At 41.3% G+C, this 27,869-nt stretch overlaps 2 protein-coding genes across 3 annotated transcripts in view; one reads left to right on the top strand and one right to left on the bottom strand.

The window, feature by feature from the left end:
• Rs1 (retinoschisin 1) overlaps positions 1-25,559 on the top strand; it is a 38,424-nt gene extending 12,865 nt beyond the window's left edge. For both annotated transcript variants that reach the window (XM_063242995.1, XM_003466414.4), the window contains 5 exons: positions 3,308-3,333; positions 4,251-4,356; positions 18,555-18,696; positions 19,299-19,494; positions 21,779-25,559. In XM_063242995.1, coding sequence (XP_063099065.1) covers positions 3,308-3,333; positions 4,251-4,356; positions 18,555-18,696; positions 19,299-19,494; positions 21,779-21,931 — 623 coding nt within the window. In that variant the 3' untranslated portion in view covers positions 21,932-25,559. The remainder of the gene's footprint in view (positions 1-3,307; positions 3,334-4,250; positions 4,357-18,554; positions 18,697-19,298; positions 19,495-21,778) is intronic.
• Positions 14,415-15,656, bottom strand: LOC101788206 (ubiquitin-conjugating enzyme E2 D3-like). The gene has a single exon (XM_063242996.1). The coding sequence runs from the start codon at positions 15,583-15,585 to the stop codon at positions 15,229-15,231; it is 357 nt and encodes a 118-aa protein (XP_063099066.1). The 5' UTR covers positions 15,586-15,656; the 3' UTR covers positions 14,415-15,228.
• Positions 25,560-27,869: the final 2,310 nt, after the last annotated feature.

Genomic DNA, 27,869 nt, shown 5'->3' with positions numbered 1-27,869 from the left:
TCACACCATTGCATGCCCTCCTCTTGGACAGACTGAGGATGTTACAAAGTAAGGACGCTGGCCCCTGGTGAATCACTTAAACTTCTGACCTTCTCAAATTGACAAAATGTATCAATCATAACAGGAGGCAACAGAAGATTAAGAAAAACTAGACAGACACATAATAAAAGGAAAGCTGGGACAGGGTGGTACCTGACCTCTCTGATGGAGAAGCAGCAGTAACCCAGCTCAGTCTGTATCTTTATTTACACACAGTACAAAGTGCATAAGCACTCAACAGTGTCAAAAGTGCAAGGTCTCAGTGTTTTGTTGATAACACTAAAAGAGAAACATTCTCAGAGCTATGTGTGCTACAGTTAACAGGGAGGAACGCCAAGGCCAGACACCTGCCAGACTGGCCTTGCTCTAATCTCAACAACTTGTTCACATGGCTTGCCTCTCATGTGCCATGTTCTTGGGGCTGGCTGAGCTCTGTACTCAACTGTGTGATTGATTAGCTCAGTCACTTCCCACAGAAAGCTTTTTGTAGACATCACTCTTTCTTTATAAATTACAAGGTGTTTAAAGAAGGGCCTTTTATTTCCCCATTTTATATACTCAGGATTTGTTTGAAACATTTACAATAGATATATGTCACTTTTATAGTCAGAAAAGAAACAGCAACACGTTATGGCACAGCCTTGAAATCCCAGTACTCAGGAGACTAAGGTAGAAGATAATAGTGAGTTTGATGTTAGCCTGGGCTACATACTATACTCTGAACTACAGAGTGACACCCTGTCTCAAAATAATAAAAATTGTAATTGTAATAATAATAGAATGTGCTTTGTTGAAAAAGGGAAATGGAGTTTTAGTGGTAAAGGGGAAAATTAATATCTTTCCCTTACCCATGTTAAGATACACAGTTGAGACCCTCTGTCATGGTTTATGTCGGTGGCTTCCAGGCCTCATGCCTTTCCATTATGCATCTGTGATTGGTTCATTGTCTAGTGCTTGGATTGATAAAGTCAATGCTACACCCACATAGGGGTGGATCCAGGATGTAATGTAATGGCAGGAAGAAGGCATGTCTTGCTCTCTTGCGGGTTTCTGCCTTGCTGTTTGCAGTTGCCATGAACTGCGGCCCTGCCATGCCACCCTGTCTTGGAGCCAACTGAGTATGGACTGAAACCTCCAAAAACTGTAAGAAATAAACCTTTCCTTTCCCAACTTGGTGCATCAGATGTTTTGTCTCAGTGAGGAGTAAAAAGAAACTAAGACACCCTTATAACAAAAGAAAGATTAACAAGAACAAAGCTTATGTATTTACTAAGTTTGAATGGCATGAGGGTCTTCAGACTGAAAAGGCAGCACTAGAGGTGTAGCTCAGTGGTGGAGCACTTGCCTAGCATGAGGAAGGCCCTGAGCCTGAGCCTCAGCAATACCATCCCCCAATAGAACAATCTGTATTTGTATGGTCATACAGAAGTATAACTGGAAGAAAGGTGCGTGCTATAATGTAATAAACTGGGGAGTTGGGGGCACTTAAGGCCTGTTTCTTAGATTCTTCTGTATGGCATTGCTTTCTTCTGAGATCAGGGCAAGGCATCTGTCACATAACAGACTTAGGGGAGAAGGTCAGAGTATGAACATAAGTTTTATGACCTGCTCCAGGGAAGAAGGGGTAAAGGGAACTCTAGTTTCTGTGACCCACTTCAGGGGAGAAAGGAGCAAGGGGACTTTCAGGTTCTGCTTCAGGAGAGAGGGAGCAGAAGATCAAGGAGACCCTACCTGCTTCTGGGGATTTACAATTCCCTTTAGCAGAAATAGTCTGCCAAGAGAACTTATTTGGTGGTATGTCCCGAACCTGTACTGTGCTTTAAATCAGTGCTGTCCAATGAAACTTTCTGAGATGAAGGAAATATTTGGTATCTGTCCAGTAGCCATGTGGCTATTAAGCACTTAAATGTGACTGATTCAGCTAGGTGTGGTGGTACATGCCTATAAAGCCAGCACTCTGGGAAGCTGAGGCAATAAGATCATATTTTCAAACCCAGTCTTGGCAACCTAGCAACTTAGTGAGACGTTGTATCAAAACAAAAATTATAAAAGGTCTGGGAATGCATCTTAGTGCAAAGGCCCTGGGTTCAATTCCTAGTATCACAGAAAGAAAGAAAGAAAGAAAGAAAGAAAGAAAGAAAGAAAGAAAGAAAGAAAGAAAAGAAAGAAAAGAAAGAGATTCTACTACTGAGCATTGAAATTTAAATTTCATTACTATAATTGTCATTTAAATTCCAGTAGCTAGAATTAATGGCTACTGCATTAGGCAGTGCAACTTTAATAACTTTATGCTAATGTATGCATATTCTTTTCTTATTAAATTGTACATTCACTCTTCATTTGTACTCTTGTAACAATGATTTTAGTTTTATGCTAAATTTTATAAACTTTCAATTTTTCCATATTTATATGCCATCCATACTTTGATTGTGGTTTGATATTTCTTGTACATTACAGACAAACCGAAAAAATAATTTTTACACAAAATCCTAATCCTAAACAATGTAAAGGTGGACACTTGAGAAATGCAAATGCAAACACATAGAAAATGACTATGGTGCTGGCGGAGTAGCTCAGTGATAAAGCAGGTATTTAGTATTAGTGAGGCTCTGGGTTCCACCCCTAGCACAAAGGAAAGAAGAAGGGAATGAGGGAGAGAAGGAGGAAAGGGAAAAGATAAGAAAAAGAAATCAAAAGGAAAAAGAAAAGGTAAGATGATTAGGAAATTTTACTAAAATGTTAAGTGTTGCCTTTGGTGATGATAAATATAGGCGCTCTCCCTACCCCAGCTTTGCTCCATTAATGTATTTTCTAATATTCTATGTTGAAGCCAGGCATGGTGGCACACCACTGTAATGCCAGTATTCCGGGACACTGAGGCAGGAGGATCACAAGTTAGAGCCCAGCCTGAGTGGTTTAGAAAGACTCTATCTCAATAATTTTTTAAAAAGGGCTGGGGGTGTAGCTCAATACAAAGGCTCTGGATTTAATTCCCAGTACCAAAAAACAAACAAACAAACAAACAAAATTCTATATTGAACAAAAACGGTAACTAGCAATCTGTTCTTTCTGTTTCTTTTACTGTCCCTAATTTCTCAGCCTCTGGGGTGTTTTTCTAGCAGGGACGTGCTTAGCTTGATTTCTTTCAGTAGGAGCTTTGTTAACTTTCCTGTGATGGTTTTCATTTCACTTTTCTATGTAATGAATGATTCTGTCAAATTTCTCCTTCTTTTCTTAATTTCATGTTTCCTCTTGTTCTTTTTCTTAGCCACGCTGGGATTATCATCTACAGAGGTATGTTGGAGCAAGAAGGCTGGAATTTACACAGAGACTGCTTTTGGAGATTTTTCTTAGCCAAAAGTAATGTATGAGACTATCACTTCCTTATTCTCCTGTGATGCTAGGGATGGAACCCCGGGGTCTTGCCCTCAACAAGTATGAGTTCTACCAAAGAGCTACACTCCCAGCTTTGGACTTTATTTTTCCATTGTGGTGGATTGAACCTAAAATCTTCAGACCAAGCTATATGCCCAGCCTCCTTTTTTTTTTTTAAATTTTGAGACTGGTATCTCACTAAATTGCCCAGGTTGAGTTTGAAGTTGTGATCTTCCTGACTCAGCCTCCCCTAAATACATTTTTAACACCCCACCCTGGTGGTAGCAATAATACATTCGTTTCTAGGGAAGCTGCAGGGTTAGTGATTTGTTTGTTTTATGATGCTGGTGATTGGTCTCATGGTCTTGAGTATGCTATGCAAGTGCTCTACCACTGAGCCATATCCCTAGCAAGATTTCTATTTTAATGTGAGACTAAAAGTAAACAAGGTATTAAATGAGATGATACAATTTTGAATCTAATACCCTTTAAAATCAGGTTCCCTGATAGGAACCTCTAGGGTATGTGAAGAGTCCGACCTTGTACTGGGGTTCCCCAAGCCCAAGAGAGGATGGATACAGCCTTCTACAAAGGTGTATCTGTGAGATGATCAGCTGGTTGCTAATGGTGGCAGATATTTGCTTATTTCAAGTAAAAAAATGAGTGGCAATTGTGTGTGTTCAGGCTCAATTAACAAGCCTGCCATTGGAACACAGCACCCACAGATGATGTGGAAGGAACAAGTGTCATCTTTGAAACAAGTTTTCCAGGGCGGCTAACCATGCCTGCATTTAGCAGTGACTTTTCTGACTTCCTGGCCCTTTGGCTTCCTGCAGGACGAGGGCGAGGACCCCTGGTACCACAAAGCATGCAAGTGTGATTGCCAAGGAGCAGCCAATGCCCTGTGGTCTACAGGTGTCACCTCCTTAAACTGCATACCAGGTGAGTGTCCTTTCTTGGCTGTGGGATGGGCACACCCTTTGGAACATTTTATTGCTCCTCCTTTTACACGGATGAATTAATCCCTGAATGCTCCACACTGGGTTCTCTGCAATTGGCTCTTGACCTTTAACTCTCACACTGGCCATTGTCAATCCTGGGCAACAAGGTCAGATGGGACCCAACCTTTAGTGAAATTGACTAATGGAACTGTTTGAAAAGAAATGAACTGTGGACAAGCATAAGATTTTGAGAACATAGGCTTTGGGGTCAGAAAGGGCAGAGCTGGAATCCTGGCTGTGTCACTTGTGAACTAGAGGCCTCTGTTGGTCCTTTTTGCGTCCAACAGAGAGGATGGTGCTGTGCCTGGATACTCAGTGGGTACCACGCAGCTCTGTGCTTCCCTGCATTTTTCAGCCCCTTGCAGCCAGGTGGCAGAACAGGAGCAGTGGTGTCCAGGGGCTGGCACTTAGCTCTTGGGAGCTGCCATGGAGCTTCAGTCTGGTCCCTGGATGATTAAGCAGAGAATAACTCGCTGCCCACCCACAGCAGAGAAGTCATGGGGTGAAAAATAGTCCTCTGTTGTGTGAAGCTTTGGACATTCCTGGACAGTTTGTTCTGCAGCTAACATAGTCATCCTACCTAGTGTGAAGGCCTTCCTCTGAGACAGGGGCCTGAACTTTTTGTCTGTAAAGGATTAAAAGAGTAAATGTTGGTGGCTTTGGGGACTAAACAGTCTCTTTCCCAAATATTCAATTCTGCCTTGTAGTTTGCAAGCGGCACAGATGATGTGTAAATGCACAAGCATGGTTGTGTTCCAATAAAACTTTATCAAGAGAAGGTGAGCTCCATTTGGCCTACAGGTCACAGATTGCTGACTTCTGCTCTAAGGGTTGTTCTGAGAAATAAGTATACTGTAAGGCATCACAGCATCTTGTGTTAGACCTGGCAAAGTGTAACCTTTCATAAAAGGTAGTTCCTTTTTCCTGCAGCCTCTTGGGGGCTCACACTGTCAAGAAGTGAGCACATTTTAGGGGCTAGTGCAGGCCCAGAAAGTATTCACAATGCTTAATCCTTTCTGGTGCTCAGGGCCTATTTTGCATGGACCTGGTTTAAGAAGATGCCCTGCAACTTCATATACTTTACAGATTTGCCTCATCGTCCCTTGGCAAGAGACAGGTTTGGTGTCTGTGTGTTTCCTTATTACTTCTTTAAATTTGCATTAAAATAGCAAATTGGGCAGTAGGAGGGCTATGGCACAATCGTCTCTGCTACCTCCTTTGTTTCCTATTTACTAAAAGGGTAGGAAGTCCTTTCTAACACAGTCTGTTCCCTGGTGAACAGTGGAGCCCTGCAATGATAGTGAGAATAACAGGAAGACCCTTGAGTTCAGGGAGGCTTTTTCTAGGGACATCATATTGAGCACCATAACATGAGTTCAGGAATCCAGTAAGTGTTGGTAAGAGCTGTACAGTCAATGTTGAAGACATCCCTCCCTTAAAAATCCACATAGAAATCAACCCAACTCTCTTTCACCATGTGCCTACAGTATTATGTGGCAGGCACTGCTAAGACTAAAATGAAGGCCTTATCTTCACCTTGCAGAACTTCACCACTTGGTGGAATTAAGTATCCTTTTCCCTAGAACCATGGGGGCTACTGCAATTCCATGCCAAGGAAATTTTAAGAAGAATTGGAAAGAGGTGATTTATGTAGATAAGCTTCATTGACCCAATCAATTGTGAAGCTGAGAAAGGTCTAGGGTTAGAGCAATGTGACAATGACTCTGGTCCCCTGAGCTGTACCCCTTCCCAGTTGCCATGAACTAGAAGTTCTAAAATTAGAAAAATATTTCAACTTAAGTGTTCCCTTTTCATTGTTTTTTGTTTTTTAAGCAATAGATATTTTTAGGCAGGTAAAACAAACACCACGTTAGTCTTCAATGTCCGATATTTTAATGGGTTCTTCCATAAATGAGATGACTCAGAGCAGCTATGCTGGCTATAAGCTTCTAGAAGTCACTTGCCAATCGAGTCTTCAATGCTTGTGATTCTTACTAACATTTTTAGAACACTTATGGTCTTTGAACATCCTGAGACTGACTGCTACCTCCATGGTCTGTGGTAAGTGAGCAGATCCTAAAAAGCACAGGACAGGGCATAGGTCAGAACCACCAGGGTAGCCACAGGATGGCTCGCTAATGCCTGGGGACCCCACACAGAGCTCAGAGCTCATGGTACTTGCCTTGTACACGTAAGGCCCAGATCTCAGACTTCAGCACCACCAAAAAAAGAAATAAGAAACAAAAATATAAGCTACTCAGTGGTTCACTAACATTTTACTTTTATTCTAGATTTTATATTCTACTGTATTCAAATATATAATCCATTCTATGAATGTTATTCTATATATTTTATTATTTTATATCATATTATATTATATATTTATTATTCTAGCATTTTGGTCATATATATTCAAGACTAGGCTATAAGCATAATAATATTCATAGCAATCTGGAATCTCCTGCCAAGAATGTTCCCAAATTCTCATTGCTTTCTTTTCTTTTCTTTTCCTTTTTTTTTTGAGACAAGGTCTCACTATGTAGTTTAGACTGGGCTTGAACTCACTACATAACCCAGGCTGGCCTCAAACTCATGGCAATCCTCCTGCCTTCCTAGTTCTGGGTTTAGAGCCATGTGCCACCACGCCTAGCAAAATACCTACCTTTTCTTTTTGTGCTTCTTTAGGTTACCATTTTTTTTATTTAAAGAGAAAGAAACAAAAAATGGAGAAAAAAAGGGTAGAAATAATACAGAATTACAGAAAAATAAACACTAAGAAATCACCAGTTGATATGTTACATATTGTCATCTTAGAAATAGTTGTTCAGGTTACAAACCTAAAGTATGTAAAGTGACATTTAAGTAGTGACACTGCCAACAGTTCTGCTCAATGATCCAACAAAAACTTAGTAATATGGTTATCAGTCCTACACACTTGTTTTTTATCTTAAAGAGGGTAACATCAAAACAGAACAAAACAGTTCAAAAAGAAACAATTTAAAGAAACACAGATTTCAAAGCAAGTCCACTGGAGATCTTCACTATCCATCTTATTGTCTCTAGTTTTCTTCCAAATAGTTGTTCCCATCTTCACACACATTGAATACATACTGCATATTATAGAACTAATCAAATCATTACACGATGATGAAGGTTTTTTAGGTCTTCAAGACCTGACACTGGCGAAGTCAATAATGACTACCATAATGTCTCTCATTCTCTTCATAGTAGCTCTCCTTGTCTTTAGGTATGCTGAAATTGAACTTAAGAGACTAGACTAATATCACTCTGAACAGTGAATAATAGTATTGCTAGATTTTATATCATAATGTTATAGAATTAGCATTGGGTTTCTTAGTGTCTCTTCTTCTTCAGAGTATCTGTTCATTACATCTTGCATTATATAATCTTTTCCCGTAAAAAGTTTAAAAAATTCTTCCCATGTGTGAATTTCTACATGTATATCTATTCTCTCTGTATTATAGGGAAAAACAAATCATAACAAGACAGCAAAACAAATTCCTAGAAAAACATGCAATGAAAAAGATACTTAAGACCACAATATTAGGTGATCTACTGTAGTTACTATGCTTTCTTTTGTTATTTTCAATAGACTTGTCCACATTATCAGGCTTAATATAGTTAAGCACAGTATTACATAGCTATTTTTATAAAAACACAACTTTGAAAACATTGTAGGACTTGAGAGTGGTTAATAATCAAAACCAGTATGGATATCTTTTACATCTCGTCATCTTCAGAGTAGTTGCCTCTACTTTTAGACTTGATACTATCAAGTATACCAAATTCGAATAACATCAGCAAAGGCAAAACCGCGGTCTAATAAACCAGATTCAAATAAGATCAGTCATAGTAAGACAATGCAAGTAATACAGAGTCTCAGTTTAAGTTAATAGGAAATTAAGGACAGTTACCATGATATAACCTGCTATTTTGGGGTTAGATATCTGTGCCCTCAAATCCAATATGAGTGGACAGACCAGAACAAAATAAATTCAAACTATACAGAGCGATAAGACTATTGTGACTTTTGAATCCTGATACACTATTAACAATGACCTCTGCCTTCCCTTTTTGGGCTATTTTTCACCTTTCCCCTTCTCAGGATGCTTTGTATGTTTTAGGTCTCACTAGCCCCTTTAGTTTTTAGATTAGGAGGCCAGCCTGTAGTCTATCTGAGTATTGCTGAACCTTTCTACCCCTGAACTTGATCTTGAGCTGTACTCCTTTACTCACTAAATTCATAGGGTTTTCCTTCCTTCCAGCTGTGTAGTTATATACTGCCCACAAGTCTCATAGCTTTCCAATCTATCTGCGGCTGCTGGATGAGATGTCCCTATTTCTCTCTGGTTTTCTGTCGCATATAGCTTTGCTTTCTCATCTTTGACTTTCAGTTTATTAATCCTCATTCGGGCTGACTGTATTTCCCATTCAGAGCATCTTGATGGAGCCTGTCTCCTAATCTACTCTGCCATTTTTTAAAATTTTAGTGTATCAAGACTATCTATATTAAAGATTATAGCTTACCGTCTCTGCCTCATGTCTGCTACTCCACTTTACTGCTATAATTTGTTCACCTTACTCTCTCATTCCACTGTCTGCCGCATTCATTGAGGCCTCTCTGCCACTGTTGCTGGAATCCTGGTATCCCTTCCTCTCTGTCTCTGGAATGTCCTTCAGCACTCTCTGTAGGGTTGGGTTGGTGGCCATGAACTCCCACAGTTCCTCCTTGTCTTGGAAACATCTTATTTCTCCATTAATTTTGAGAGAGAGTTTTTCTGGGTACATCAGTCTTGATTGTAGATTATTTTCTTTCAGGGCTTGGATAATTTCTCCCCAGGCTCTTCTCGATTTGAGAGTGTGTGTTGATAAGCCTGTTGTTATTTTGATTATTTTCCCATTTTCTAGGTACTCTGCTTCTTTTCCCTGCTTTTAGTATTCCGTTCTTTTGGTGGATTTCTGGAATCTTGATTATTATATGTCTGGGTGTAGATCTATTTTTGTTGTAGGTGGTTGGAGTTCTGTACGCCTCATTTATCTGGATATCATTTCTTTCTCCTATGCTTGGGAAGTTTTCCTTTAATATATCTGTGAATATTCTTTGTAGTTCATTTTTGGTTACTCTTACTTCCTCGCTCACATGCTTTATTCTTAAGTTATGTATCCTTTTGTCATCTTCTAGCCTTTGAATTGTTTCTTTCTGGTTCCTCATTATTTTTAAGAGGTCTTTTCTTTCACAATCATATATCATAAATCTCTCTTCAAGTTTCAAAAGGCTAACTTTAGTTTCCGTCAAGGCATTTTGCTAGTTTTCAATGGAGTTTTTAGTTTCCTGGTAATCTCTTTGGATCTGTTTCATGTATTCTAGGTTACGTTTAAATTTTTCATCAGAGGTTTCTCTTTCTTGTCTGATTTCCTCCGTTCTTCCATCTGTCTTTTCTTGGGAGGGGCTTATCATTTCTTTAATTAATCTCTTTATATCTTGCCTCACTTGGATCAGAAGTACAGTTTTAAATTCGTCTATGAGGTCATGAAGGTATTTCTTTATATCGGCTGATGATGTGTCTAGTATTGGATGGTTACTGTGCTGGTTCTCTTCTGTATTTACTTCTCCCGGGCTTATTTTCCCAGGTTCGGCAGCTGGAGATTTTTTTTTTTTTAATCTCTTGTCATGTTGCTGGTTTCTTTCAGACTGGAGTGTCCTGGGGGTCTCTGGCCCTCTCCATATTGCTTAGGGTCTTTCCAAAGCGTGCTGACTGGAGTTTTTGCTGCCCACCCCATTTTGCTGTTATCTGAGGTATAGGCAGGGATGCAGGGATGGTGCAGGCTAGCCTCTAGCCTCTGTGCCAGTCAATCCGCAAGTTAGGCTGTACCATGTGGATGTCACAGAGTCGCGACAATTTTGTGTCTGCTTATTGGGTCCCAACCAGAGGCGTAGTTCAGCCCCAGCAGACCCTGCCAGTTCTCTCTGCAGCAGGGGTGGCTGACTTATGTCACTGCAGTGCAGTGCTCTGCCCAGATCCAAGCTGTCCTCCACCAAACCTCTCTGTGCCAGGGGCAACTATCTGATGTCACTGTGGTGCCAGGCTCTGCCCAACTCCAGGATGTTCTCCACCAGTCCTCTCTGTGTCACTGATGTCACCGCGGTGCAGGGCTCTACCCAATTCCAAGATGTCCTCCAGCCAGCGACAGCAGCCACGGGACCCAGTCCCTAGTACTCACTGGGCCTCAATGTAAATCTTCCTCTTTTTCACTGCACACTGTGCAGCGCGGCTTCACTGCATTCCCAGCACAGTGTGGATCAGTCAGAAAACTGCACTGTGTCTGGCTTTGGAGCCCAGGAGCTTCACACAGTCTCTTCTGGCACGGCCAGGTGGCTTTGGCTGCTTCGTGGGGCCCCAGGTCTCAATTTCCAGCAGTCTCCGAGAAGCAATATAGCTTTTCCCCTTGGATCCACTGCTCATTGTGCCATGTCCTCCCATTAAGGGATTCGCCAATTCCTGTTATCGGCAGCCACGGTCTCAGTGCAACCTTGGATGTCCAGGTGTGCCTCATACAGTGCAGACGAGTCTCAGCATGTTGGGCTTCAGCTCTCCACCTGCACTTTTCCTTCCTCTTCCATTTTTATTTTCCCCTTCGGTTATCGCCTTGGCTAATAAGAATCGTTATCCATTCATCTGGCCCTCTCCATGTTGTCATATTCTAGCATCTGATCTGATTTCTCTGCAGAGACTCTGCACCCAGCCCCCTAGCAAGCTACCATTTTTTTCTCTCTCCTAGGTTAACATTTTATTGTTGCAGTGGTGCCAGGGCTTCGCCTATGCTAGGCAAGTGCTAAGAGCTACACCACCAAGCCACATCCCACATTCTTGTATACATGTCAGAGGAGCATGCCTACAGACCCTGAAAGTATGGGCTGAGTAAAAAAATAATAGATAGACATTGCCTGGATAAGCAATACATTACAAATGTACTGTTATTAACCTAATTATTGAGTCACTCAGGCCACCAAGGATGCAGATTTTTTCCCTTAGAGCCAAACAGTTTAATAGCTATGACAAATTTTTCCATAGGGTGGAAAATCTGGGAAGGTCAAATTTTCTGTATGCCTGACAAGGGTGTCCTGAACATAATGCCTTTGGCAAAATTATTTATATATGCTGCTTACTATCTTATATTTGACTTATAGCTGCTTTTTCTTATTAGACCAGTTGGAGTTCTCAGAGCTACAGTCAAATTTTATTTCCTCCTTGAATTTTCTACTTCCTACTTCTGCCATTTCCTCCATGGGTCCCCAGTGGTTACCCAAAATGGGATCATGGCATCTGCTTACCCCTCTCCCAGTCAGTACCTGTTGAGTGCCCAGCGTGCAGGTGTTTTATCCAGCTCAGAGGATAGAATGGTGAACAAGACAGACAGCTGGAGATGACAAGCCACAAGGAGTGATATGTGACAGGTGTACTGGAGCCTGAGAGGCATCACCTGAGCCCTGTACCCACCTCGAGGTGGGCCAGGGAAGAGGGTAGAGATCTGAGAAGAGAAAGGTGGCTAGGTAAAGGGAGCTTGGAGGGGACAGAAAACAGCCTCCAAGGAAAGGTCTTTAGACCCAGGGAAGATGGGAAAGAAGAGCTAAGGACCAAGAAGGAAGAAGACAGGAATTCAGAAATACTATAATTGTTTAACAAGAGTGCAGCAGTTTATTTTATGGCATACAAAGTGCAAGAAATGTCACATTTTCTATTTTTCCAGGTTTCATTGTGGCCTGTGAGAAGTCTTTAAAAGTTTCTCCTCTCCTCTGGACTACATGAAAACCCACAAGTTTTCAAGGGCTGCCTGGAGGTGGGGTCTGGGCTCTAGCTGAGTGGCTGAATCCTGGCCTGGCTCACGACCTCACTGTCAGGCAGGCACCTCCTTGGTTTGCTGAAGATGCCCAGGGCTCAGGGTTCCCACACTCCCCCTTGGGCCCATCCTTCAGGAAAAACATGTCCCCAAGAACTCAAGGCTCCCTTACACCTTTGCTACTTCCTCCTCTGTCTCAATCAGCTAGCTCCTATTTAGGCTTAGACTATCCAGCTGCAAAAGTCTGAGAGATGCTGTCAACAAGGATGGGAGTGATGGGGGACAGAAAAAAGTAGACAGGTGTTGATTTCCTCCGTGGTGTCTTCACTAGAAAACATGTAGACCTAAGGTGTCAATACAGCCTCACCATCCCACCCTGATTATACCTATATTAGCAACTGCTTGTTGGCCAGACATTGTATCTACACACTCTGCAGTCTCCAAACATTACCTTGCTTACTCTTACAGCAACTTCCAAAGGCAGTACAACTGTCATATCACCTCTCAGATGAGAAATGGAGCCAGAAGGGGTTATGCTCCAAACTCATTTGGATCTAAACAGGCCTTCTTGACCTTCACTGTCCGTTACAATCACCTGCAGCTTTGTCCTGATGCCTGGGGCCCCACTCTAGACCAATTACGTGGTATAGGGAGGAGACAACAGTATTTTTACAGTTCCCCAGGTGATGCTGCAGTGCAGTCCAGCCAAGCCCCATTGATCTGGAGTCCCTGCCCTGGAGGTATCAATGCCTGAGACCCAGAGCATTGGATGAAGGATGATAGGTTAGATGATGAAGGGCTCAGCTTACGAAATCTGGGACACCAAGCTTCTCTGGGTCACTCAGGTGGAAATATTCACCTGAAAATATTCAGAGGGGCAATGGGATGAGTCTTGGGGCCTGGGAAAATCAGGCATAGGCTCCCAGTGGCCAGCCAAAGCCACAGAGATGATGGATCTATGTGTGAACAAACAGATCTTATATCACAAAGTGAACAACTGCATCTTGGCCACTAGGGAAGCTCTCTAAGGCCACTGTCACTGATTAGGTCCCCCTGAGGGTCTGATGCTCATGCCCAACCATTAGACTGGCTAATTTGGAAAACATGACAAAAAACTTGTAAGAGGAAAACATAAAACAATATGCCACAAATAAGGTGATCAGGAAAGGTAGCAAAATATTTTCTTCTGCCTCCTCCCTCATAGTTGGTGACTCTGGGCCAAAAAAAAAAAAAAAAAGCAGAGATATTTATTCATCAAATGCTGGAGGTGGAGGAGCCTTAGATACATCCAGAATTTTGCTTTTTCTGAGGTGGTCAGGATCAAACCCAGAACCTTGCATGTGCTAGGCAAGTAAGCACTCTACCACTGTGCTATATCCCCAGCTTGGTTAGAATTTTAAAGTAAACACAAAATTAAAAAAAAAAAACTCAAAACACTGAGGTTAAGTGATAGCCAAGAGCTCAGTTGAAACCCTGCTTTCTGATACTGAGGCCTTATCCCTCCGAGTTGAGGGCTGAGAGAAGCCCCCAACTCCCTGGCACTCAGTCCTCTGAATTCACCAGCCCACAAAACGCCTTCTCTGGCAGGGCAAGGTTTTCACAGTGCATTCTGAAAGTGTGCTTATTACAAAATGCCGCGCCCCAGGGGAAATCCTAGCAACTACATTCTTTTTTTTTTTGACAACTCCCACACCAAAACAGTACTTTATTAATTTTGACCCACTATTACTCCCATGTTGTGGTTTTCCTAAGGTATCAAGTGTACAAGTTGAAGACATATTAGATGGGGGGGGGAGAAAGGGTTGCACCTGCAAAGTAAATTTCTTCAACTCCATACATTTCAAAGCTGCTGGGCCCCAAGTCCATCTCTGATCTCCAGGGCTACCAGTACACTATGTGTAGCACATTGAAGCTACACTATCTGAATAGCTTATTATTCTGCGTAAGTCAGGTCAAGTGACAGGTCAACCTGTAACAGACTGTACATTTTAACTGAACATGGCAAAATAGTCACTCTTTTGAACTTTACATCATTATCTGATGTCAAGCAATGAAGCAAATCCCAACAGTATATACAAAAAACAGCTTTGCATTTTACAAAAAAATTGTTTCCCATACTGATTAATCCAGGCAGCTACCTCATTGGTTTATGCAACTTTATTGAAGAAAAATAAATCAATTACTAGCAGAGCTTTTAGTTGATCACTCATCCATTGACAACTTGCATCATTTACTCAGTGCTATATTAAACAGTGTATTGGAAGATAGATTAACTAATAGCTCCAAGCCTCCTAACAATTTAAATGAAAATTACAAAATGTTTTGAGACCCTATTTTGGAATACAAAGGGTGTTCTGAGTTCCAATTTCCATTCTCTGTAAGAACAAGGTCATTCCTTTATTGACATGCATAAAATACATCACATTTTCTGTTCTGCTCATGCTATAATTCAATACCAATTCTCCAGCCACATCAGTTATGAGCATAAAGTATATCACGTAACCTCAAATCTCTAACAATGGAAGGTTTAACAAGAATGGATGCTGCTAGAATAATGTTGCTTCCTTGCCGTGACAACCAAGCATCCATCTCCCCGCTAGATGGCTTCTTCAGCAGTTAGAGCTGTGAGGAATGGTTTAGTCTCATAACCAAGTTAGAGTGAAGACATTGGCCACATAATACACATGCTCCATTTTTTAAAAAAATTCTGAATCTTGGGCAACTGTTCTCTTGTAACTACTTTACAGTTTCTAAAAGCAGTTATTGTCCAAAGCTGGAAGAACTTAAGTCTTCTCAGATGAGCATGTGAATGAATGGAGGGAGGTAAACACAAAATAAAATTTAAAAAGATGAGGTCTGATAGGGGAGCAGCTGGATAAGAAAATCAAAAAAGAAACAGTAATTTAAAGTTTATTCCAGCTATAATGCAGGTTATTCTGATTTTAAGGTACCATCACATGGCATACTTCTGAGTCCATTCTCGAGATATTCTGTTGTACTTGTCTCTGTCTGTTTTATAGATCCGTGCAATCTCTGGCACTAAGGGGTCATCTGGATTTGGATCACATAGCAGTGAACAAATGGATAAAAGAACTTTAGAAATAGTTAAAGCAGGAGACCACTGTGATCTTAGAATATCGAGACAAATGCTGCCATTACTGTTAATATTTGGATGATAAATTCTTGTTGTAAATGCAACCTTAGGTGGTTTGAAGGGGTAGTCTGTAGGAAAATGAATTGTCAAAAAGAATACACCGCCTTGATATGGGCTGTCATTAGGTCCCATAATTGTGGCTTGCCAATGAAACATGTCATCCCCAACTGGGCCTGCAGAACATTGTGCTGGAGGGTCATGGGCCAAATCACTAAGTTCCTTATTAATCCACTTCAGCGCCACGGTCCATGCTGTCCTGGCCCTCGGTGTCCGCGTGTTCTCGGTCCCACCACGTCTGGATGGTCCTCCGCTCTCAGCGGCTCAGACATGGCCCTCAGACTACGCCGACTGGAGGTCGCGCCTCGCGGGTGGGGGCTGGGGACGGGTCATGGGGTAGCAACTACATTCTTAACAAGTGCCCCTTATGATTTGGTCACATAGGCATGATCGAGTGGCCCATAAAAGCGTGCTCTTCTCTCTCCTGGAAACTGACATTGTTTTAATAGACTCCCAAAGCCTCGGGTTCTTGATAAACTACAAATGCTGTGCTCTCTCCACCCAGCCTGCTGAGCTGCACATACTTTTACCAGTCAGGTCTATTCCTTGGGTAGAGCAGAAGAGAAACTGAGTTTTCCTGGCCAGACACTGAAGCTGTCCTGCTGTGTTCAGCACCTGGGGGCAGGACAGAGCCTTGCTGCAGGCATCCAGGAACCTCAGAATGATCAGGGTTTTTTCGTTGTTTTATTGAGACAGGGTCTTGCTATGTAATATAGGTTGACCTTCAGCTTACTATGTAGTCCAGGCTGGCTTTGAACTCGAAACAATCTTCCTGCCTCAGCTTTCTGAGTGCTGGGATTCCAGTAGGTGTACACCACCATGTCCCATTCATCCCATTCACTTTTACTGAGTTTTGACAAATTATGCTCTAGAAAGACTTCAGCATGTCATGTTATTGTTACAGGTGTTGGTGCCCCAATAAATATACTTCTTTAGCTCGAACTCAAATTTACATAGGGAGAAAGTAATTGATTTGGCTTTTGGGGAGTTTATCATTTGCAATCAGAAAACTAGGCAGGTGTATTTGACAAGTTTATCTTTTGTGTTCCACAGATATTCAGTAAGACTGGGTTTGGTTACAGGTAAACTCCTCACACAGTGGCTTACTGAATTTGTTGTTTGTTGACTCACATGGTAAAATGACTACAGGTTAGGGAGTTGCAGGTTAGGGAGTTGCTTAAAGGTAGTAGGGCTGAGGGCCCTGCAGTTCTACTGGCCCTAACCCCATGATGCAAGATGACTATAGTAGTATAGTACAAGCTATCAGGTCTACCAGGAAAGGAAAAAAGAGGTGAGGAAACCCAATGAGAAATCCCAGCAGGTATTCTCCTTACGTCTCTTTTGTCAGAAATTGTGTCATGTGGTCACTTCTAAGTGTAAGGAAGGCTGAGAAAGATTGCCTTTTTAGTTGGCAACATTGCTGTTTCCAATAGAATTAGGACTTTTTAGTCAGAAAGAAGGGGGAATCTGGGATTTGTGGCACCTACCCGTAATTGAAGCACTCTGGGAGGTTGAGACGGGAGAATTGCAAGTTCAAGACCAGCTGGGGCAACTCAGTGACTTAGCAAGACCATCTCAAAAAATAAAAAGAGCTGGAGGTATAGCTCAGTAGGAAGGCCCCAGTTTCAATGTGTGTGTGTGTGTGTGTGTGTGTGTGTGTGTGTGTGTGTGAATGTTTGTTTAGCAAGTGACATTCTCTGATCAGGTATCCTGACACTGTTTTTGTTTTTCACAGTACTGGGGATTGAACCCAGGACAGGAATACTAAGCAAATGCCATATTATACTGCTATATCCCTCTAATTGCCCAACCTTCTGAGTGGTTGGAAGGTGCCATCTCCCCTGGCCTGCACTGTTTTTATTTTACCTATTTTTTGTGATACTGGGGATCAAACTTGGGGCCTTTGCACTGAGTTCCCCCAACCTTTAAAATTTTGAGACAGGGTCTCACTAAATTGCTCAGACTGGGTTTGAATTTGCAATTCTTCTGCCTCAGCCTCTGAGTCCTGGAATTATAGGTGTGTCCACTATGCCTACTTCTGGCACTGTTTTAAAGTGACAGCACACCAAAAGAGAAGGCAGGAGACAATTAGTGTATAAGAACTACCTCTGGCTTCTCCTTTGGCAAAAGCCATCTTTTTCAGCTGTTCCTTATTCAACAGTTACTCTGGCACATTTCACATTTTTAATTTTTTTTTTAAGACTGGTGAGAAAATTGCAATTTACAAGTGGGAAGTTAGTCTCAATATATAATTGCCCTTCTTGCCGCTCACCATTGTTTTGTTCCTATAACTGGTGAAATCTGCTACCCAAGAACAATTAGAGGCCCTGATGTCATCTTGCTGCATGGCTAAACCTGCGTTAATGAGGGAAGTGAAGATGCCTGGCGTGTAAATATGTCATTTCGCTGCTCGCGTGTAAATATGTCATTTCGCTGCTCACCTCTTGGTGTTCAGGTCTCTAAGCTGGTGGAGGAGATGAAGTATTTCTCAAATCCACCCCCTCATGTTGCCATAGAACCACTTTTTCCCTCCACTTTTATGAACGCTGAGTCTCCGAGGCAATCCCCTTCCTTCATCTTTTACTCTCTTCCTGCACAGGGGGCGAACAGTCTAACCCAGCTCTACCCATGCTGACAAGTAAAACATTCTCCATATCCAAAGTGCCAATGACTTTGTTACTTCTATTTTTGGGGGAGGTGGGGAGTTGAGGCAGGGTCTTGCTATGTAGTCTAGGCTGGTTGTGAAATCACTATGTAGTCCTGGCTGGCCTCAAACTCATGGCAGTCCTCCTGCCTCGGCCTCTAAACTATTGCCATTACAGGTGTGCACCACCACTCTTGGATTTGCAACTGATATTTTAGTCATCTCCTTTTTGAGTACTGAGATATAGGGTAGGGGTGAGGGAGTATTTTTTTCTTTCTGAAGCAGTCTTGATGAGTTGCCCAGTTGGGCTTGAACTTGCAAATCCTTTGCTTCAGCCTCCGAGTGCCAGGACTACAGGTGTGCCTCACCACGTGCAATTAGAGCTATAGATGTCTGAATGTAGTACATTGTTTTTCTTTCCCAGAATGCCCATATCACAAGCCCCTGGGTTTCGAGTCAGGGGAAGTTACACCAGACCAGATCACCTGCTCTAATCCAGAGCAGTATGTGGGCTGGTATTCCTCATGGACTGCAAACAAGGCCCGACTCAACAGCCAAGGTTTTGGGTAAGTAGAGCAGTCAGCCTATGTGTTTTCTTTGCTTCTAAAATACAGGTCTCTAATAAATGAATAGCATAGAATGCACTTAATTATTCAACAAATACTGAGTGTGTTTCGCGTGCCAAGGACTGGTCCAGCAGTGGTAAAGACAGATGAGGCAGGGGCTGGGAATTTAGCTCAGTGGCATAAGTGCCTGCCTTGCAAGCAGGCAGTCGTGAGTTCGATCCCCGGTACCAATAAAAAGGAAAAAGACAAAAAAAAAAAAAAAAAAAAAAGACAGATGAGGTATTTGTCTTCAGGAGGCAGTTTTGAGGAGACATCATGCAAGGGACTGCTCAGTAATGTGACAAGTGCTGTGGGGAGATGAAGGAAGAGAGACCTCATTATGCTTTGGAAGAACCTCAGAAGGCTTTCTAAGGGAAAGATATTTAACCTGAGGCTTGCAGATGGCCAGGCAAGGGAAGACAAGATGCATGGGCTATAGCAGGTGCAAAGGCCAACCTGGAATGGTATCTTCTGGCACTGGCAGCCTCTCCAAAGCCAGTACCTGCTGGTGTTTTGCAGGTGCTCACAGGGAAGGGCTCCTGGTGACTTGGTGTTTCTGGCAGGTGCGCTTGGCTCTCCAAGTTCCAGGATAGCAGCCAGTGGTTACAGATAGATCTGAAGGAGATTAAGGTGATTTCAGGGATCCTCACCCAGGGGCGCTGTGACATTGATGAGTGGATGACCAAGTACAGCGTGCAGTACAGGACTGATGAACGCTTCAACTGGATTTACTACAAGGATCAGACGGGAAACAACCGGGTAAGTGAGGCTCATATCCACTGGTTTCTGTGCTCTTGTCATTGCTGTATCAGAGCACTGACACCACAGCATCGTGGGTCATCTGTGCTTTTTCCCCCAAATCTGGGCTGCTCTCTTTTCTTTCTGGCTGGAGGTTCGGTGTCCAGCAGTTTGTTAGAGGATGCTGTTCTCTTGTGCAAAAGGAATATTTGTTTCCATTCTCATACCACTGAATATTGCAGTTGCCTGAAAACTGAAGACTGGCCACTTCTAAACTCACTGGGTCACTGAACATACTTTTTCATGAGTTTGGCTTGATATGCTATCAATGTGAGTAGAAAGGTATCCATTTGTATAGATATAGCCTCTCATTACTATTAAGAAAACTTTTGACAACCTAGCAAGTTAGCTATTTCATTGCATAAATGATTATTAAAAGAATTCTATCAGTGCAATCAGAGATACTGAAACATTTGGGCAACTCTATACCCTATTAATCTTTGAGGGCTAAGACCAAAGTCATCTTCACCATGGACACATTTGACTGCTATCTCTGTCTCTCTTTATCTCTCTGTCTATGTCTCTCTCTCTACATATTTGTAAAGAGTAAAAATAAATTTAAAACTACTGGCTGTTTGGAAATGTTAGCTATTCTTTTGCCTAAGAATAAGGAATTCCCCAGGTCAATTTTTGACATTTAATCAGGTGAAGTAAATGTGTGTGGCTGAAAATAAGGCTTTGTAGTTTCTGATGACAATTTGCCCAGTGAATTGGGTTTGCTCATGGGTAGAGGTTTGAAGAATTTTATAACAATGGAAAAATCCATCTTGATCCTTGCACATTTAATTTCATTTTTGTCCTTATTAGTTGGCTCTCCAAGAGACATCAGAATGCACTCAAGTCCCATACTTCTGAAGTCCTTGACATTTCACTGCAAGAAATAGTCTACTCCATTCTAGCACTTATGCAATTTGATGGAGCCTGCTCTATTGTCCCTTTTCACATGGCTTCTACTTGAACAGGCACAAGGACAAATAGCTCAGAGGGCAGTGTGGGGCACTACACTGGAGAAGAAAGGCAAGATCATGGCAGACCAAGTCTGTCTTATTTTGTGCACTGGTAAGGTCAAATATAATAGATTTTTTTCAGGAGAGGATCACAGAAGGAAATGTAATGTTCTTGTGTTGTACAGGAGAATACAGTGACTCTGGAAAGAGTACAAAGAATGATTTCTTCAAAAATACTGTCAAACATCCCCTGCAAGTCTTTGTTACTTCTCGAAAAAACAAAACTGTACTCTGGCACTGTCCTCTTTCCAGAATTTTTCATCTACTTTTTGGTGGGTTTTTTGTTTGTTTGGTTTGGTTTGGTGTAGTGCTGGGGATCAAACCCAGGGCTGTGTGTATACAAGGAAAGAACTCTACCACTGAGCCACATCCCCAGCCCCTGGTTTGTTTTTAAAAATATTTTCTAACAGGTATTTGTCACTTGTATCAAAGTGAATACAGACATTTAAGCTTTGCATCACAACTTCAGAGCCGGGCCTAAGTTTTTACTTGAGCCCATATTTTTGGATACCTTTGGAACATTGGGACATTCTTGTGCAAAAGGGCTTTTACAGATTTCCTTGTCAAAATGTAGAGGATAAAAGCATAAAATTGGTGGTAAGAATTGAGGCATTTTTTCTATCAGTACCATCCATTAGGACTTTCTGTGATAATGGAAATGTTCATATCTGTGCTGTCCAATATGGCACTACTGGTCCATGTAGCTGCTAACCACTTGTGGTGTGGCTAATGTGGTCTGGGAGAACAGATTGGTGGTAGAACATTTTTTTTCTTTTGTTGGTGTAGTAGGTGCTAAACCTAGGGTCTGGACCCAGGCCTTTTCAAAAAAGGTGGGTTTTTTGGTTTTGTTTTGTTTTAATTTGGACAGTCTCAGTAAATTGCTAGGTTTTTCAGAATGGGTTCAAACACTGACCCTCCTGCCTCATCCTTCTAAGGTGCTGGGATTACAGGTATACACCACTGTACTCTGTTATAATTTTAACTCATATAAATTTAAAAAATACATGTGGCCAGGCAGGCTAGCATATTGGATGGCACAGTTTCAAATGTCCCATATATTCATAGATGCCTTTAGCATGTAGCTGTACTCAAGGTAAGATTTTAGGGGCGCTGGCAAAGTCTCGGCACTTTAACTACTAAGATTCTCCAGTTAAAAATTGGGGCTAGTTCCAGATAGAAGTTGTCCCTCTTTTTCTTGGCAGATGTGTTGGTGACTGGACTTTCCCCCCTCTTTTTAGGTCTTCTATGGAAACTCAGATCGAAGCTCCACAGTCCAGAATCTTCTGCGGCCCCCCATTATTTCGCGCTTCATCCGGCTGATCCCTCTGGGTTGGCATGTCCGCATTGCCATCCGGATGGAGCTGCTGGAGTGTGTTAGCAAGTGTGCCTGACGCCTGCTCCGGCTTGGTCTGGCCAGGGGTGGGGGACCTGGTGCACCAATGTGATCAACAGAACTGTATGTTACAAGCACTTTTAGATGCAGGGCTGTGTAGAGAATCTTTCTTTACTTTCGTTCGTTCTTTTTCTTTCTCTTTCTTCTTTTCTAAATATAGTTTCCCATTTCAATGAAAAAGAAAAATGAACTTTTTCCTCACTCAAGATCAAAGAAAAAAAATATCCTCCAAACCATTTTTTTTTACAAAAGCCTAATGGGTAACTGGATGCTACTCTTTCATTCTCTTTTTGTCTCAGTAACACTGTGAAAGATACAGTCCCAGGGGAACATACAGCAGCCCAGAAATTTGACAATTCTTTCTTGCCCTTCCATATTCCAAAGTGGAACACCCAGTGGTCACTTTTGACGGCCAAAGGAGAGCAGGCTTGAAGTTATTTTCATAAAATTGTGGCTAAAGAGGTCTGCAGAGAGACTGCTAGGTAGCAAAAAGTTTTGAGGTTGACTGCATGGCAGGCATGAAGGAGGTGGATGGGAGCATGTGGCCTGTCCCACAATTGTCCTGGTCTTCTGAGGCCTGCACACAATAAGTGACCAAATATCCAGGGTAGGAGACCCTCTCCTGCTCCGAGTTTACACCCTGAAGTGGTGGTCTGAGACTTTAGATGCGTGAGAAGGGCAGAGCTCCCATGACACACAGTTCTATCACACAACCCATTCAGGCAGGCTGCCCAAGTCTGTGGTCACCTTTAGGTGGCTGCATGGGACAGGCTGCCTGTGTAAGTAGTACTGAAGAACCTCAAGTGACCAGAACACAGCAGAATTTCCTCAGCAAGGCTATCACTTTTTGACAAGCTCAACATGTGGAAAAAGAGCAGGCACGGAAGCTACACTGGTGACTTAGAGGCCCATGATACATGCTTCGGAGGAAGTGATCAGGACTCATGTCACAAAAAGGACTTCTACTCTGGAGGCTTCTCACCCTCCAAACTCTGCCTTGTGCCACCCAAATATGCCATTTCCTAATGCATGAAACCTCCTGGGAAGGAATGATCCTAGCCTGCCCTTTTCTTGCTGTCAGAGCTTATCTGGTGGGCAGCTCATGTGAAATGCAGCCAGTCTCACTGTTCCTCTGTAGGTCTGTCTGAGTTCCAGGTTGTTCCCTGGGAGAGGCTTGTGAACATGGGGATGAAAGGCCCAGGAGGGTGGAATCAGACATGAGGACTTTCCCGAGACTGTCCTGACCCTGGACACAGCACAGCTTTTGCTAGCAACTCTTGAGTTACTTTCCATTTTCAAACGCTGATGTGAGTGAATGAACCCACACTAGCACAACCCTGGATAACCACGCTCAAGTCCTCTGTGACTGTGTGGCCTCCTTAAAGTTTCAACTCTTTTGCCTGGTATTTGGGGCTCAGAACAGTTTTATATTAGAGCCAACATCTCTCTAATCCCCACGCCTTAGATGAATGCTTTTTCATGCTGTCTTCTTTCACATGTAAGCACATCATTTCAGGAGAACTGAGGAAAATAGTTCTGGCCTTAGGACAACATGGATAAATACATTTTGGACAGAATGCCTGAATACATTCTTATTTGGAAAACTGAATTAACTTTTCTCATGGCATGCATTGTCAGAAAAAATGGCAACTGCCTAAGAGATTTCCACAACTATCACTATCAAACATGGAAGGCAAACAAGTATAACAGTTCAGGGTAAAAAGGAACAAATCACTATGAAGGATGGATGAAGGTTCTTCAAATTATTGCTTACATTGGAAATTTTTGTTTTGTAATGTCTTTATTGAGATAAAGTCCACATATACAATCTTCCCCCATTTAAAATGTACAATTTAATGACTTTTATTTCTGTATAATAAAGTTCTACAACCATGATTATGAGCAATTTTATCACCCTAGAGCGTACCCATTAGCAAGTACCCACGCTATTTCTAGGCAACTACAATCCATTTTCTGCTTCTATGTAGATCTCCCTTTTCTGAACATTTTCCAGTATAAATGAAATCATACAATATGTGGCCATTTTTTGACTGGCTTCTTGTATTTAGTGAAATGTTTTGAAAGTTCATCCATGTTGCAGTACATAACACTCCATTCTCTTTTATAGCTGAATATCACTCCATTGTATGGATAGACCACATTGTTATTTATCCATTCATCCCTCGATGGACATTTGGGTTGTTCCCACTTCTTGGCTATCATGAATAATGCTGCTAAGAACAGTTGGATGTAAGTTTTTAATGTGGACATGTTTTCATTTATCTTGGGTATAATCCTGGGAGTCAAATGAATGAGTCGCACGGTGAGTCCATGTTTAACCTTTTGAGGAACTAGTTTTCCAAGTGGTTGCACCATTCGCCATTCCTACCAGCCATATATAAGGAGTCCAATTTCTCCATATGTTCAGCAATGCATGATTGTCTTTCTTTATAGTCATTGTAGTATGTGTCAAGTGGTGTTTTATTGTAGTTTTGATTTGCATTTCTCTAATGACTAATGATGTTAAGCACCTTTTCATGTGTTTAACTGGCCATTTATATATTTTAGATAAACAGTTATCTAGATCCTTTGCCCTTTAAAACTTGGCTTACAATTTATTACATTATAAGAATTTTTGGAGGTTCTAGAGAAAATTCCCTTATCTGGTATGTGATTGCAGTTGTTTTTCCAATCTGGGATTTTTTAAAAAATTTTTTACTCTCGATGGAATCCTGTGAGGCACTAAAGTTTTTAAATTTTAACAAAGGTCAATTTATTTTTCTCTGTTTGTTCTTTTGGTGTCATTATCTAAGAAATCACCACCAAATCCAGGGACATTAAGATTTACTCGTGTTTTCTTCTAGAAGTTTTACAGTTCTATCTTTTACATTTAGATCTTTGAACCATTTTGAATGAAATTTTTTGTGTGGTATAAGGCAGGGGGGCATTTTTTTTTGCATGTAGACATCCAGTTGTTCTGGCACCATTTGTTGAAAAAATAACCTTTTCCTACACTGAATGATTTTGGTGTCCTGTCATGAAAATCAATTGATCATAAATGTGAAGGTTTACTTCAGATATCATAATTCTATGAACTGGCCATCTTTATTACTGGATCTTTGTATTAAGTTTTGAAACTGGGACATATAAGTGCTCCAACTTTGTTTTGACTATTGTGGATTCCTTGAACTTCCATATGAACTATAATTTCTACAAAGAATCCAGCTGGGGTTTCAATCGAAACTGCTCAATACTTCAGAACTTAATAAACAATGAAATACTGAGATCTGTAGAACATTTATCTGCAGGTAATTTGCTTCTGACAGCATACTAATTATTTACTTCATTAAACTCACAACAGAATGTATAAAAATAAAACTATTACTGAGGAAAATCTGAAGCCTAACCAAATCTTCTTGTTAAACATATGTACAATGTTTGTGGTATCATTTCTTTTATGGAGGAAAAGTTCAATTAAAAAATATAATGCAGCAAAAAGTCACCTTATTTTGACATGTTTACTTTTATTTTTAGAAATGCTAGAGTGTGGTCTACACTTGGAGATTTTTAAAAACTATGGTAAAATATACACAACATTTTGCAGATTTTTAAGTAATTAAACAAAATGTTATGAACAAAGAAGTAGCATTAAGTGTTGCCAAATATCAAGAAAAAAATCTGAGCTGAATCTGGTACTCGGTATGGGAAGAGGTCACTTGGACAAAGCAAAGGTATTCAAAATGGAGGTACTTCTTTGAGTGCATTCTTAGAGCCAAGAAGATTGCACCCCTAAAGAACTTTTAAACAAATGCTGATAGAAGCCTACTTCTTTGTCCACTTGAGTTGTGACTGCTGAGGCCTGCTGACAAATAGTTTATGCAGACTGCTGCTTCCCTTGTGATCCCAAGAGTAGCTCTAAACTGGGCCTTTCTTGCCTTTTTTTTTTTTTTTTTGTCTTTTTCGTTTTTATCAGTACCAGGGATCGAACTCACAACTGCTTGCTTACAAGGCAGGCGCTTATGCCGCTGAGCTAAATTCCCAGCCCCTAAACTAGGCCTTTCTTGACAACCACTTTACAGGACTAATATGAAGATCACATAGGATATGTGTGTTGAAAGCATTTAGCAGCTACCCACCAAACTAACTGCACATAAAATTCAGTAACAGTCTTTCTCAACTTCACGGAGCTGCCAACTGGGGTGCAAATAATAGCAATAATGTTATAACAACTGAGTGGGATGTAATCAAGAACTTTGCAGCATCTCAGTAGATGCTTGCAATAACCCTAAGAGGTACATACTATGATTGTCTCCAATTAAAGTTAAGGAAACTGAGGCATGGGGAAGGTAAATGACACATGGTTTAAGCGATGGAGTCAGGACTCTGCTCAGGCAATGTGACTTCAGAGGGATTTTAACCTCTTCATCAGAGTCCCTTGGCCTCAGAAATATTCTATTGTTAAATCAAATCAGTTACCATGTGCTTGAAGATAAGATGGAAAGCAGTACATGAATTGTTCAGAGCTTTCAGAAAAGAATACATTGTATATTATGAGGGCTCACTGTTGCTTCCTTCAATTAGTGTACCTAACCATTCATAAAGACAGCCTTTTCTAAATGTGGAACCCCTTTCCTTCAGTTGACTACTCATCATTTCTGCAGCTAGAATCCCTTTGGGCAAGTATTTTAGTGTTTTTTTTAATCGGTACTGGAGATCGAACTCACAACTGCACGCTTGCAAGGCAGGTGCTTATGCTGCTGAGCTAAATCCCCAGCCCTGGGCAAGTATTTTTATATGCTCTGTATTGAAACTTTTTGAAAAGGCAGATTCTGGAGTAACTTGAATGAAACTGATTTACTAAAGGAAAAACAGTGTCTGAAAGTGGCCACTATCACTCCGTATCAATTTTATATGTGGAGGGGCAGTGGCTGCATTGTGTAAGGGTACAGGCATTATAGTAAACATACTCAGCTTCAAAAGTGTCACTTCTAAAGTGGGTGACCTTGGGCAAGTTACTGTAAGTTACTCTTTGTTCGTCTATAAAATGGAGATAATAATAGTACTTGCCTCATTGGGCCTAACTGTAATAAGAAAACACTTGGCCCTGTGCCGGCCCATACTAAGAGCTATGAACATTAAAAAAATTATAAACCCCAGACACAAATGGTATCTCAGTTCATAAATGCAACTATTTCCACAATTCTGATTGTAAATCAAGCTGGACTAGAGCCAAATCAAATTCAATGGCAGGTTCAATATTGACCTTATAGAGAAATTTGATTCAGTTTTTGTCCAATTCAGTTTGCGAACAGAACGATTGAAAGAAATAAGTTTGTGAACTAAGGTTCCACTGAATTTGACTGAGTCTTAATAGAAGTATAACAAATCACATGTCACAGTTTTTTTGCCACTTACAAAGACACTCAGTAAAGAATCAGTTGACATAATGCAAAGCACTGTTTTAGCTCCTCTTTAAAAGAAAATTGGAGACTATTTTACATATACTACCACAAATTATAAATTCTTGCCCCCAGACTCAGCACTAGTTGGTTTTCTTACCATAAATGACAAAACAGAGGGGTTAAAATGGTGTCAGTAAATTCTGACCTGTTTTTGTGTATAAGGTTTTATTTGAATGCTGTCATGCTCACTCATTATGTATTCTGTAGTTGCTTTTGTACAACAATGGCAGAACTGAGTAGAGGTGACAGAGCCCCCATGCCCCCCAGATCCCCCAAATAGTTACCATCTTATGCTTTACAGGACGTTTGCTGCTCTAGAACAAGAAACCCTCCCAGAGCTGTCCATCTTTGCTTTCTCCATAGCTCAAGTGCCTGGCTGGGATCTCTTCCCATCCTCCTCAAATCACAAGTCAGCTCTTTGCAATGTGAACATGTGACAACACTAAAGTGTAAAAGAAACCAAAGTCTTCAAAA

The sequence above is a fragment of the Cavia porcellus genome, unplaced genomic scaffold (assembly GCF_034190915.1).
Source record: "Cavia porcellus strain 051 isolate PalLab524CR breed Dunkin Hartley unplaced genomic scaffold, mCavPor4.1 scaffold_33, whole genome shotgun sequence".
In the NCBI taxonomy this organism is placed as follows: domain Eukaryota; kingdom Metazoa; phylum Chordata; class Mammalia; order Rodentia; family Caviidae; genus Cavia; species Cavia porcellus.
This window is presented reverse-complemented; position numbering and strand designations above follow the sequence as displayed.